A 14,346-nucleotide genomic window follows, 5' to 3' on the forward strand; every position below is an offset into this window, starting at 1 on the left:
TCTCTATGAGTCTTAGAATTAAATGCCTATGAAACTCTAGAATGAAACTTTGCATTGTGAGTGGGAATTTCATCCAAGTATCATTTCTGTCGGGTATCGATATTAGGGATACCAAAAACAAGGAAGTTAGCGCCCACGCTGACTTCCCGGGATGGCTCGAGACGTATTAAAAGGTCTCGCCCGACCTAGAGCCGCGGGCTCCGTCTCGCCTTACCCCTTGGGTACGGGCTCCATCTCGCCCGACCCCAAGGCCGCGGGTGCCGTCTCGCCCAAGGCCGCGGGCTCCGTCTAGCCCGACCTCGAGGCCGCGGGCTCCGTCTTGTCCGACCTCGAGGCCGTAGGCTCCGTCTCGCCCGACCCCAAGGACGCGGGTTCCGTCTCGCCCAAGGTTGTGGGTTCCATCTCGCCCAAGACCGCGAGCTCCATCTCGCCCGACCTCGAGGCTGCGGGCTCCGTCTTGCCCCACCTCGAGGCTGCGGGCTCCGTCTCGCCCGACTCCAAGGACGCGGGTTCCGTCTCGCCCAAGGCCGCGGGTTCCGTCTCACCCAAGACCGCGGGCTCTGTCTCGCCCGATCTCGAGGCCGCGGTGTGGCAGAACATCCCAAAATAGCACACCTCCGGAGACGCTCGTCTTCCACTAGACACTAAGCACCCCGAAAGTGAGCTGCACCAGACGGTTCCGTCGAGCACATCCCAAGGGAGAACTCGAACAATCCATGTTTTTCATCCAGGATCCAATAATGAGAACGAGCTTACAATACTTAGTCTATTTCATACAACCAGGGTTCTCGGAAATACATTATTACAATACCAAGTTCAGAGTGCGGAATTTAAGCAGCAGAATTGAAATAAAACAACTAACGATAAGATACAAGGATCCGTCTGTGCCCACCAGAAGAATCATCCACACAACAACCACTCCTCAAACTGCACCTGTAACAAGGGTAAATAAGTCCTAAGTACACAATGTACTCGCAAGACTTACCCGACTAGTGGGAATAATTTTTTGACTTCAAAGGATATGATAAGCTTTATGGTTTGCTGGGTTTTCTTTTTGCGAAAAGCATTACAAGTAGTGAATCCTTAGGTATGTGTTTTATTAGCAGTCATGATTAGTTCATTAGCTAAACATTCTATGTAAGCACCTGTTCTACTTTCAAGCATGAGTTGAGAAATCAGATCCATCCATCATCATTCATCTTCTAGTTCTTACTACGGTGCTAGACCATAGCCAAGTTATACCACATCACGCGACGATTCGTGAACCAATGTATCTCAACTAGGTACCCCGAAACAAACGCTCCGCTTGTACCACAGGCACAAGCAAAACCAACCCACCACTCTCCTGTCAAGGGGTCCAGGTTCCCATCTAAACTTGGACTCCAAGCCCCACACCTGAGTCCCAGACTTAGTGTGGTGCTTAGACCTCCACCATCCCCGCCCCCAATCAGTCGGTCCGTAAAGAGCTAGAACCCACGACAAGAGAGCAACGAGCCTTCCCAATTTTATAAGCAAGTATGTGCTCAGGATAATAAGTCTGTGACCTGACTACCATCCACAATAATGGACGGTCCTTAACCGACACAGACAGAGAAAACAGTGTAACCAGGCTATGTCTCGTTGGCCGCGGGACACAACCTATTACACCCACCAATACTCGTACCATATCCCTGTCCGATCTCCATTTTTCTTTCACCATTTTATTATGAGAGCAGTAATAATAATTACCTACTATGAGTAACGACAAGTTACTCATGCTACCGAAAAACCTAAGTATAGTAGCTACTCGACCTAAGCTAGTAGGACTCATAGGTAGGTATATCTATGCATGTAGTTTCAACAATAAGCCTGTAACGTAAATGCATATCATATATATATTCAGTGATTATTTAAAATAAGGGTTATGCACCGGGGCTTGTCTTGGGCAGGCGCGGTGTCAGCTGAGTCAGTCAGTGGCGGCTTTAGAACCTCCTCCTGCACGAGGATCTCCTCCTCGTACTCCTCGACGATTTCCTCGAACTCGTGATCGCCGATGGTCACGACCTCCACCAATTCATTCTCTACATGCATGCGATGATAATGCAACACTTAGTATTTATGTAACAACAACTCTTAAAATAAGAATACGCAAACTAAGCTACTAAGCTAGCTCTAATAATTAAGGCACTAAGTAACTATCATCTTTACCAAGGAAAGTATTGGGTTCAACTAATAAACACCTAGCTTTACAAATGAAAGGATATATCTTTATTTCTACTAATGATTTAATGTATATTTGAAACAAAGAGCATTTAACTACCCTAATGATTAGTCTATTCTAAAGCTACAAAAATTACAGTGAGCACATAATAATACAATGAAGTTACCATAAAAATTTCAGGACTAAAGTTATCACCAATTACTACAAAAATTCCTATAATATTTAACATAATAATATTAAGCGCTCTCAAATGATTTAATAAGCCTTAACATCAATTCTGACCAGCATAATCTAGTCATGCCATCAGATAGACAATATTTTTAGGAAGTCAATAAAATTTATGCGAATTCATATTAATTTTCAAAGTTCAGCTCAGAAATTAAAACATAAAGCTATTTCTAATTCCTTAAGAAAAGGAAAAATGAATTCACCAGCGCGGCCCACGACCACGCGGACTCGGCCCACTTGCGCGCAGCGCGTGCACGCACACGCGCGGCCCACGCACAGAGGCCAGCCCGCGGTGGGAGACAGCCCGCGCGCTGGCGTTTTTGCAGAGACGCCCCTGCGCTACCTAGTATTAACACGCCGCTGTTCGCAGTATTTCTGTAGACAACAACTTTGTAAAAACACCCTCAAAATCTCCCTCCTTTACAATCGTACGCTGGTCAAGCTCCGCAGCCAGCCAGTGGCGACGCCGCCCATTAGCAAACTATTACCGATACTTATGCAGTGAACAGTCCGACGAACCCGCTATTTGCCATTTGTGGCCTATTCGGTGTCGCTGTCAACTTTTAGTTTAGACTCGCGCTGGTGAGCGCACATGGGTGGGGGAGACCAGGAGACACTGAGAATTTCACCCTCTATATTTCTGTTTTTGGCAGTTCACTTCAGAAGATTCTCTGTCCATATAACTCAGCGCTCGAGCAGAGCAGCTAAATCTCACTATCTATATCTTATTGATGTACTATATTCTATTGGCATTCAAATTATAGAGTTCTAATTTGGCTGAAATTATAGAGTTCTAATTTTGGTAACAGAACTTCATTGTAGTCATCCATCTAGTCTAGATAATATTCAATCAGGAACACATGCAAAACTGTAACAGCCAATTGCAGGCAACAGTTAGCTTGCATGGGCATTTCATCAAACATCTAGACTACACGCAGCGGCGACAAGCGGAGAGCTCCAGACGCAGGCGCGAGGCGGCCCATGGCCCCGCGGACGAGCAAAGTGTAGCAACGATGGGGAGTGAGTGGGAGGACAACCACACCTGGATGCCTTGAACGTCGTTGGCGATCAGGAGCTGCTCCGGCTTGACGATTTTCCAGGTACGTTGTTTTTTTAGATGGTTCTGTGGAACCAACTCCCAGCTTCCGCACCTATTCGCGGTGTTCGAGAAAAAAAAGAACTCAAAAAAACAATACGCGTGGCTGACTGTTCTGTTGCGTCCACGACTCTTTTATCCTTCGTTCCGTACTCCCGTTCAACACCCCCCCTCTCTCTATCTTCCTTGGCGCCGACGAGTGACGGCAGACCGGCAGTGGCGGGCGGGCGAGCGTCGACAGCCTTCGCTAGGTTTTCGTTGGCCCCTTCGCCGGCGACTGGCAACGCCCTTTGCCAGGTCTTCGTCGGCCCCTCCGCTGGCGACCGGCACCGCCCTTTGCCAGCTCTTCGTCTGCCCCTTCCCCGGCACCAGGTATGCTCGCCGTTTCTCTTTCCTCCATGCTTTTCAAAACGACCACCCAAATTTAAGCTACTTGTATCCGGATCTGACCCAATTACATGTACATGTACTATGTATTATGCCCACCAACATCGCTTCCGGTCCCAGGCCAACCTCCCCTCCTCTACTCCCCCAATCCACCCAAAAAAACTTTTTTTTTCCTGAACATTGAGAAAACTGCCTTTTATATATTCTTTGACATCAGTCCATTTCATATACCCTGTGGCCTTTTCTCACCCTAGGTGACAACTGACATAGGTTCGATTCTTAAATTACATTGTTACATCTTCTGGAATCAACACACTTACTCGAAACAATGATTTCACATGGGTTGATAACTTGTAATCATCCCCCTTTTTGTAAGTCATGCTGTACTATATGACAATGTGAATGCGCACAATACGTATTGTTAAATGTTAATCCTGTTATGCTGCTTAGTCTGCTTGACAAAATCTCCACTGCAACCATATATGTATTGTTACATGGTCAGCAGCCTCTGATATGTTGACATTACTAGTACTAGTAAAAAAAGCACATAGCTCAGTCTATTCAATATTTATTTGCAGCGGAAGGCTTTTTATATTGTTGCAACCAATAGTTCATTACATACTTAGTTCTTTTCCTTGCAGTTTCCACTGCAGGACGAGGGGCTTTTGCCTTGCACAAAAACTTAGTTCTGGTCCAAATCAAACACTACTGAGACGTTGCATTGCATTCGCAATATGACTCTCCTAGAGTGCTATTAGCTTCTGGTTTTGAGCTCAGGCGAACATTTCATTTTGTGTTATGAGCAAATATAGCTCTGCGTGAAAATCTGGGCTGGATGTTGTTACAGAACCTCAGCAGAGGCAAACAGTGTCCATGTTGTGCATAGAATTAGAGCGAAATTTTGTATCAGATAACTTGATTGTTTTTTCAGTTGTCTTCTCTTCTGCTATAGAAGCAGATATTATTGTGTTCCTGAGTTTGAGGCTTGTTTGCTGGTTCATGTTCTTCATGGAGACTGAACTCTCCTTGGCATGATTTTTTACTAGTTGAGGCATGTTTGCTGGTTCATGTGGTAGTTGAGGCATGTATGCTGGTTCATGTTGTTTCTTCATGGAAGACTGAACTTCCCTTTGGCAAGATTTGGTCTGTGGCAGTTTGGTACTTTAAACAATGGGAAAACCAGATGTATACATGGAAACCGTTAATAATTCAAGTTTTCTTAGTATAGATGTGCATATCATTGGACTGGGCAACTTGTTGTGTTACTCTGTGTAAGGAATTATCTACTGCTTATCTGTACTGTTCCTTGATTTTTCTCTTTTCTTCTTCTGATGACAAGCAGGACTGAAGATAAGATGGCTGCCTTGCCATTGGCCACTGCTGAAGCATGTGATGCTAATGCTGCTCTAATTATGAATGGTGATCTTCGTGCTCTCCAACCTATCTTCCAAATCTATGGAAGGCGGCGGATTTTTGCTGGCCCTGTTGTGACACTGAAGATCTTCGAGGATAACGTTCTGCTCCGTGAGTTCCTTGAGGAGAAAGGTCACGGCAGGGTCCTGGTGGTTGATGCCGGTGGGAGCATGCGCTGTGCAGTTTTGGGTGGCAACCTTGCCCAGCTGGCGCAGAACAACGGGTGGGCTGGTGTTGTGGTCAATGGCTGCATCAGGGACGTCGATGAGATAAATGGCTGTGACATTGGCTTCCGGGCTCTGAACTCACACCCTATCAAGTCAAACAAGAAGGGCGTCGGTGAGAAGCATGCTCCTGTGACCTTTGCAGGGACTAGAATTTGCGATGGAGAATGGCTCTATGCCGATTCTGATGGCATTCTTATCTCAAGATCAGAATTGACTGTGTAGGCCTGTTCTTATGTTATGTGTGAACTTGTAAGAATGTATCATAGCTGAATTACATGACTAGTGGGAATACTTTGGATGCTTCGACAGTATCTTTTGGGATATATATATATATATATATATATATATATATATATATATATATATATATATATATATATAGAACTACTATCCTATAGCTGGCTGCAGAATAACTTATTCTGTAGCCACTTTGAGTTACGATAATTACTATGTTAATTTACGAGATTTACAGTAACTCCTTACTAAGTGGTTTACTATAACGTTATGGTAAATATTCCCATGTGTTATAGTAACCCAACTATCGTAAATATGTATTGACATTATGGTAAATTAGTATATAAAATTATGGTAAATAGAGGTGGCTACAGAATAACTTATTTTGTAGCCGGCTGCTGAATAGCCTCTTCCGGGAGAGGCTATTCAGCAGCCGGCTACAAAATAAGTTATTCTGTAGCCACCTCTATTTACCATAATTTTATATACTAATTTACCATAATGTCAATACATATTTACGATAGTTGGGTTACTATAACACATGGGAATATTTACCATAACGTTATAGTAAACCACTTAGTAAGGAGTTACTGTAAATCTCGTAAATTAATATAGTAATTATCGTAACTCAAAGTGGCTACAGAATAAGTTATTCTGCAGCCAGCTATAGGATAGTAGTTCTATATATATATATATATATATATATATATATATATATATATATATATATATATATATATACCTCTGAAAATCATTGCATCAGACATGTGAATTGTGACTAAACTGGGTATCTCCGTATTTCTTTCACAATGGTCTTGACTGGTGAAACTCTGAATGGCTGATTTTTTTTTTTGAAACGGTAATTTCATTCAAAGCTTAAATACAAGATACAGATATGGGGCAAAAATTGCCCCATTGAAAGTTTTCCAGAGCCATCTGGATATTACAATTTGTAGAATGAGTCCAAGACTCGCAAGAGAACAAGCAAGAACTAGGAACTACAGTCCGCCTTGCTTTCTTTGCGAGATTGTCAGCCACAGAATTTGCATCTCTACCAATTTTAATGATAGAATGTGTCATATTTGCTGTAAGGGTGACGAAGGAAAGAACATGCTGGCCATTTATGAGAGGAGAAACAAGAACAGCCTCGAGGGTGCGTGTTTCAATGTGTGATGACATGGGAGTAACTTCGAGAGTCTCTGGGAGACTGGGATATTGTAACATACAGTATATTGTATATGAACTCTGTGACATGGGACTTGGGAGTAACTTCAAGAGCATATACACCTGCCCGGCTGCCCTTGTGACTTGTTAGGGGGAAAAGGCCCCCTCCAAAAACAGTTTATGTAGTAGCGTAGGGGTGTCCAAACAATTGTGCACATTAGGCAGTTTGTGGCAAACTGTTTTGAACATCCTGGCTGCTGGTACCGGTTGGAGAAAGCGGTTGCGGCTGCGATTGTTTTAGTTAGAAAGTTGCAGCTGTAACAGTGTTTAGCACTTCAGAAGTTGCAGCCGCAGCCAAGCGAACAGTCAAAACTAACATGCACCAAGCCCATGATGGGTTCTTTCCCTAGGGTTGTTGGTTGTACCTGTGGCAGCAATCCCTGCTACGTAAATCATTTTGTACCTAGTCCTTTTGCAGCCTACTTAATTTGTTTCGGTGGTACGTACAGCTAGGGAAAAATAAGAAAATTAGAAGAGACTAGTGTGGCCACTACACTATTTCAGAAAAGAGACATGACGACTCCATTCCCCACCCAACCCTAGGAGCCCCTGGCTTCCTTCTCGCCGTCGCCTCCGCCCTCACCCTGCCCCCTCGCTTCCCCTCCTTGCGTCCACGCCCCCTCCTCTCCCCACCCGCGCGCAGGAGTGCACGAGCGCGTGGCACGGTCGTTGCCACCGCCCGCGTCATACCCCTCCACTGGCGTCCCCTAGCCGCTGGGAGCATATGCCGTCGCCGCGGCCACCTCCTCTATCAGCACCCCACCGCTCCTCCCCGTCGGGGCCAGCCGCGGTCATCTTGCTGCCGTGCGTTGGGGCCAGATCTGGCTCCCCGCCGCCGCCTGCGCTGGACAACGACCCGTTTGACCCTGCTGGGGACTAGGGGCGTGATGCTCACATCCGAGTGCATCACCCACCCGTCGGCCACAGGCCGCCACGGTGCCCGCGGCTAAATTCTAGCCTAGGTTGCACCTCAGGAGGGCGCACGAAGCGCCATCGGTGGGTGGATGACGACGCCGAGGAGTCTGACGACGACCACCCCACGACCTACCTGGATGTTGCTTGTCACCCAGCGAAGCCGGTCGCTACGTCCCCACCGCCCCAGTAACTTCACTCTTAAGCGCGAATTCTCCACCCTTGCTCTCATGTGCCAACACCAAAGTGTCCAAACAATTGTGCACGTGTGTTAGCATTTTTACAAAGCATTTCAAGGGCATGTTAGCTCACTAGGTTCCAAATGCACGTGCAACGAGTTAGATCACCTAGTGACACTTGATAACCCGCATCAACCATGAATTCTCACCTCTTCATAGTACGACTATCTATCCTAAATCCAATCGCATACTCTATTGCGTCTTGATTGGCAAAACAAAATGGTCATATCTCATATAACTTTATCTTGACCACCATTTTGTTTTTCACTTTCTTCTTTTTTAAGTTGGAGGCACTTGATCACCATCATTTGGCCATCTTCATCACCATGAGTGTCATCTAGCTCCATCACTTTGGACTTGGACCAACCTATCTCATCTATACACTTAGATCATAGGGTTAGTCCAACAGTTTTATCAATTAGCCAAAATCAAACTAGGACTTTCAGCTGCAGCTCTGGCGGCCGCCCAGCTGGAGGATGAGGCCACGGTGGTGGTCTCCTGCGTCTACACCAGCAGCCTTCTAGGAAGGCGCAACACAGACGCCGTCCTAGCACGTCGACTTGGTGCTACAGACACCACCACCGCGCCGCGCCCACTCAGTGGGTAGCGAACTTGCCATCGTTGACGCATTAGGGCACACAGGTCAATGCATCCACGAGGCACGAAGATGGCTACCCACTAGGCTTCGGTCCGGTAGATCTCACGGCGGATGTCGGCCCTCTTGGTACGCCGCCGGTGGATAACCACCAGATCGTGGACCACAAAGCCTCCGTCAACTGCCGCCTCAAGAACTTCATCAAGACAGTGACGCGTAAGAGGGCCTCCCTGATGATTCGTGAGTTGCCCAAGCTATCACCTGCAACAGTGGTGCTGCCGCTGCGAAGAAAGCGTCTAGGTGCTCAAAGCCTCTCTCGGTTTGCCTGTTTCCAAGCGAGGTGAGATCCTAATCATGCAGCGAGTTTGTTTGGTCACGGGTCTGTTAACACCAAGCACATCGGCGAAGAATTCCTATGAGGCGCTCTACGAGGCCGAGCCCAACGATTCGAACATCGCAGCGCTGGAAGCGCTCTTCCACGGCATCGGGATTTAGTCGCGCTGGCATCAGCAGAAGTGCAAGCCTCTTCCTAGGCTGTGTCGCTACTCTTATCCTAGTTGTCTATATATCATTTGTGTAATATCAAAATATGTATCTGCATGCTAGGATCGTCCAACCCACAACTGTAATCCTATAGACCTCCTAGGACGTTCGCAGAAACACATTGTTTGTAAACATTTCTATCTTAATTACAAAGATGCGTAAATCTTTTACGTATTCGAGAAAAAGAAGAGACTGGTGTACATACTTGACCCCCTGTCATCTTAGGTTTTCTGGCTCTGTCGTCCCTGCGTACAGGAGGGCCCAGAGTGGAGTTGGCCGGGAGAAGGCACGAGCTTGCAAGCGACTGCCGCATTCTTAGGCGCCTTGTTTAGCGCTACAGGCATGTGGTATTTATGAATGACAGAAACACACGAACGCTAAAGCGAGCAGAGCGGGTCTCTCCTCTTTCATTGGAGGGAGCACTAATCATGCATGTCTGATCCAGATTATCCATCCGCCGAATAACGCTCTATGCTGACTGAAAAATTGACTGAAACTACTGTGACATGCATGGTTATCTTATATTGGACGAAGCATTTACAGAGATGCATCATCAGAGAACCAGCACTGAAGTGCTTTGTATTATCTGTTATCTGTATCAAGCAAAGTTTTGTTGTTATTATCAAATCTTTTACAGATACTAGTAGTAGCAAAAGCAGACCAATTGCAGGCCGATCGATTAGTAACAACCACTTAAGTAAGTGAGCTGCAGCGAAATGAAGGCGCCCGTGGCGGCGGGACAGGGCGAACCGGACGTACAGAGACGCCACATGCATCCCCTGCAAGAGCCAAAGAGGAGGAGGCCCGGGCCGGAGGCCGGGAGGGAGGGACGACGACGACAGAGCCGCGATCCACGGATAAGACTACCCACAATGCTGAGAGAGGAGAGAGTGTTAGAGCATCCGCTAACGCTGTAGGCAGGGGCGGATCTAGCGGTGGGGCGGGTGGGCTCAAGCCCCCCCTACCCAAACCGAATCAGTGCAAATTACTGTAGAGTTCCTATGAATTTTTAGGCAAAGTTCTATAGTATAGGGGGGCTGAGACTTCAGATCGAGCAGCAGTGTTGTTCAGTCCCCCCTAAAATATTTCCTGGATCCGCCGCTGGCTGTAGGTACGCTTGCACGTATTGGACGACGCCACCAGACATGATCAATCAGGAACAGTACAGTACTCATGCAGATCGATGGATCTGCCGCGGGGTGCACCGTGATAAGATCAGTAAGCTTCGTATGCATTAAATAGTTTGCTAGGTAGGCAATTTTATGATACGGTAGTGCATTTAAGAAGAGAGGGGAGAAATAAGTTTCAGCTCGCAGGATTATCAACTTTCTACGAGTTAGGAAATTAGATGCCTATGAAACTTTGTACTCCATATTGAGAGTGAGTGTTCCACCCAAATTTCATTTTATTTTTCATGATACAGTCGTAGTCTTCGATACAACGCTATAAAACTATTCATCAAAACTGAAGTACCGTATGCCAGTATAGCTTTCCTCTCTTCCAATAAATAAATTCTAGGACATGCCACCTATCAGAGCTGCTGTCGTTGCGTCGACACATGTCTGCAACTCCATTATTTCCTCCTCCTCGCAAGCCCGCAACTCCAGTCCAGCCTGCGCTCCTCCCTTTGCAATTGCAGCTACAGCTAATACAGTAATAACATCATCCATTGCTGGTGGTTGTTCGTGCGTGTGACAAGAAGAAAAATGAAATCGATGGATTTCGAGGTGCGGGTGGTGGAGTCGTCGTTTGTAACGCCCAGCGAGCCGGCACCGAGGAAGGGGCTCTGGCTGGCCAACCAAGGCCACACTCCAACGATCTACCTGTACAGCTCCAACGATGTTGCCGCTACGGCTGATTTCTTCGACGTGGCCAGGCTCAAGGAGGCTATGGCCAGAGCCTTGGTGGCCTTCTACCCCCTCGCTGGCCGCCTCGGCATCAACAACGACGACGGCAGGATGGAGATCAGCTGTAACGGCGAAGGTGCACTCTTTGTTGTCGCTCAGGCTGATGATCTCACTGCCGATGACGTCAAGAAATTCAAGCCGTCGCCAGAACTGAGGAGGCTGTTTGTTCCACTCATTGAGCCATCGTCCATCATGTTGGCCGTACAGGTCCACTACTTAATTTCTCTGCTTCCATATGCTGTTCAATATTAAGTCTATTTTTCAACATTTAACAACGAAATGGATCATAGTAGATAAATTGGGTCCTGCACGGCTGGTTTCAAAGATGATTTTCTATTTTGTACTAAAAAATAATAAGCAGTTGGTTTGCTATGAAAAATTCATAATGAATGAATTATTTGAAATCGAAAAATATGAAACCAGTATGTATCTTTTTTTTAAAAATGTTATATACTTATGTATGATCTATATATAATTATTTGCAACTAATAATTTATTATGTTCCTATTGTTTATTGCTTGCAGTCATGTTTAATTATTATTAGTTATTTAAAATAAATAAGAGCAAAATGACTCCAAATAAAGCACTACTATCAGATACATAACGGAAAAAAAACTGGTACTAGCTATTTTGATATTTCACCGGTTTAAATAAAATATGTTAATTATGAAATTTTAGAGATATATCAAACCATAATAAATATTTATTATTATCTTTAGAAAATAGAAAACCATTATTATATTACATATACATATCAATTGTCGTGCTTACGATGGCAGGTGACTTTCTTGAAGTGTGGAGGGGTGGCGTTAGGGACAGCTCTCCACCACGTCGCCGCTGATGCCTTGAGCGCGTTCCACTTCTTCCAGACATGGTCGGCCTTCTGCAAGCATGGCGACCGCGCTACCGTGGAGCTCCCTTGCCATGACCGCACCCTACTCCGTGCACGGTCCCGACGCACTCTTGACGTTCTACCCTAAGCACGTCTTGTCCAGCCCGTCAGGACCTCTTGCCGTCCAAGTCTTCACCATTTCCAAGGACCGGATCGCCTCCTTGAAGCACCTCTGCGGTGGTGGCACGAGCACCTTCTGCGCTGTTAGCGCTCTCGTGTGGCAGTGCACATGCCTTGCGCGTCGGCTCCCACCTGATTCTGAAGCGCGCCTGGCGTTCCTGGCCGACCTCCGGCATAGGATGAGTCCGCCCCTCCCGAGCCGCTACTTCGGCAATGCGATGTTTTGGCTAGGCGTCACCAGCGCGGCGCGAGATATTGCCACGGAGGTGCTGGGATCCGTCGCTGGCCGCATCAGAGGCGCCGTCGATCGGATGGACGACGAGCTAGTGCGCTCTGCGATCGACTACTTTGAGATGGCCGAGATGGACAGCCGGCCTCCGAGGGGCACCTTGCCGCAGACGGACCTGCATATTACCAGCTGGTTGGGCAGGCCACAGTACGATGCAGATTTTGGGTGGGGAAAGCCAGAGTTGATGTCGCTGGCGGAGAACCACCGCGGGGGGGTTGTGTTCTTGATGAACGACGACGATGGTGCTGGCAGCGGCGGCGTTCGTTTGCTCATGTGCATGGAGGCAGTAAATATAAAGGAGATAGAGCGGCTGCTTTATGCAAAGCTAGCTCTAGCAGCTTGCTGCTAGCTAGGCAAGGTACTTATTATTACCGGCCTAGGTACGGTACATCTTGTGAGGTCTTGTCATAACAAGAGCACGTGCCCAAATCGAACCGAGGGAAGTAAAAATGCCGAACCGAGCACACTAGAGCATGCGGACGTTGGTTGTCAGAACCAAAAGCGGACTCCGCAGACGGTTCGCGCTCAGGGCATTAAACACCTGTTCGTCTGATCGTTTAGGTCGCTTATAAATCAGCTAATGCTGTTTTATTGTGAAAGAAAAATATTGTATTATGACCCGCGCTCGTCTCTGCGCATGCTAACAGGCCAACATCGCACGGGTTAAAACGATTCTTTAATGCTATGTTGGTCTCACCAGCCGGTGCTCACGCTAGAGAGAGCGAACTTAGCTCTTGTTCGGCTTCCTCGAACCATATGGTTCGACAGCAACACTGGAGCTGCCAAAACCAAAAGGCGGGAGACAAAGAAGGACGATCTCAGCCTGTTCGTTTGACTGTGGCTTGTCGTAAACGATCGTAAATTTTCAGTTGGAACAATATTTTTCTCTCATACAAACCAGCCAGCAGTACTTCTTCATGAAACAGCAACGATACGAACCAGCCAACTGAACAGGCTGGACGGTCTGCTGGTTTGGTTGCATACCATATCATATCATATCATATTATGACACTATGCAAGACCTGTAACTGTGTATGATTCTGTCATTTTTTAACAAGGAAATAAAGCTCCAGCCTCTTCCATCAGTGGATGTATGATTCTATAATTTAACGGAATAAAAAAACGTTGTATGGTTTGACATATCATTCTGTGTCCAAAAAATGTGTATATGTAAATGATTCAGGGATAAATTGGCAATAGGCAGACTCTCAGAATTAAGGCCCAACATTAGAGGGATTAGACTATTATTATAGTATGATTCTATGCCTAATACAGTGCTAAAGTAAGGCAATTCTTTGTTGAGTTTGATATTAGTAATGCATCACATGTACTCCCTCCATCCACAAAAGAATGCAATTATGCGAATCGTGCTAGTCAAACTAGCTCATATTTGACCAAGTTTACAATAAATAGTATTAGCATTACGTCTCCAAATACATTTATTATAAAAATGTATTTTATAACTAATCTAATGGTACTTATTTTGTATAATGAATGTTAGTATTTTTTATATAAATTTACTCAAAATTTAAACGGTTTGACTCCTAAAAAACGAGAATTGTATTCTTTTGTGGACGGAGGGAGTATATCGCATTGCCATCAAGATTATACTAGAACTACAACGAGTTTGTTTTTCCTTCGCATGAATCGGTAATAAATATATATCATAATTAGAAAAACCATGCATAATAATACGTATAGATCAAATCAGTGCAAACCAATTGTAGTAAGTTTCGGATGTACTCATATGATACGTATAGATCAAATCACAAGTGAGGTAACTCAATGATACGAGCAATCCACTAGAGTTACCTTTTGGCGCTCCGCCGGGGAAGGTACA

The 14,346-nt window shown here is 45.9% G+C and overlaps 1 protein-coding gene and 1 pseudogene across 1 annotated transcript; both read left to right on the top strand.

Annotated features, from left to right (window-relative positions):
- The first annotated feature begins 3,763 nt into the window (after positions 1–3,763).
- Positions 3,764–5,862, top strand: LOC136461771 (putative 4-hydroxy-4-methyl-2-oxoglutarate aldolase 2). The gene is made up of 2 exons (XM_066461084.1): positions 3,764–3,896; positions 5,254–5,862. Exon 2 carries the CDS (start codon positions 5,267–5,269, stop codon positions 5,771–5,773), a length of 507 nt encoding a protein of 168 aa, XP_066317181.1. The 5' UTR covers positions 3,764–3,896; positions 5,254–5,266; the 3' UTR covers positions 5,774–5,862.
- A 4,853-nt stretch (positions 5,863–10,715) lies between these two features.
- LOC136461761 (hydroxycinnamoyltransferase 4-like) lies at positions 10,716–13,307 on the top strand (annotated as a pseudogene).
- The last annotated feature ends 1,039 nt before the right edge of the window (positions 13,308–14,346 follow it).

The sequence above is a fragment of the Miscanthus floridulus genome, chromosome 6, assembly GCF_019320115.1.
Source record: "Miscanthus floridulus cultivar M001 chromosome 6, ASM1932011v1, whole genome shotgun sequence".
NCBI lineage: Eukaryota > Viridiplantae > Streptophyta > Magnoliopsida > Poales > Poaceae > Miscanthus > Miscanthus floridulus.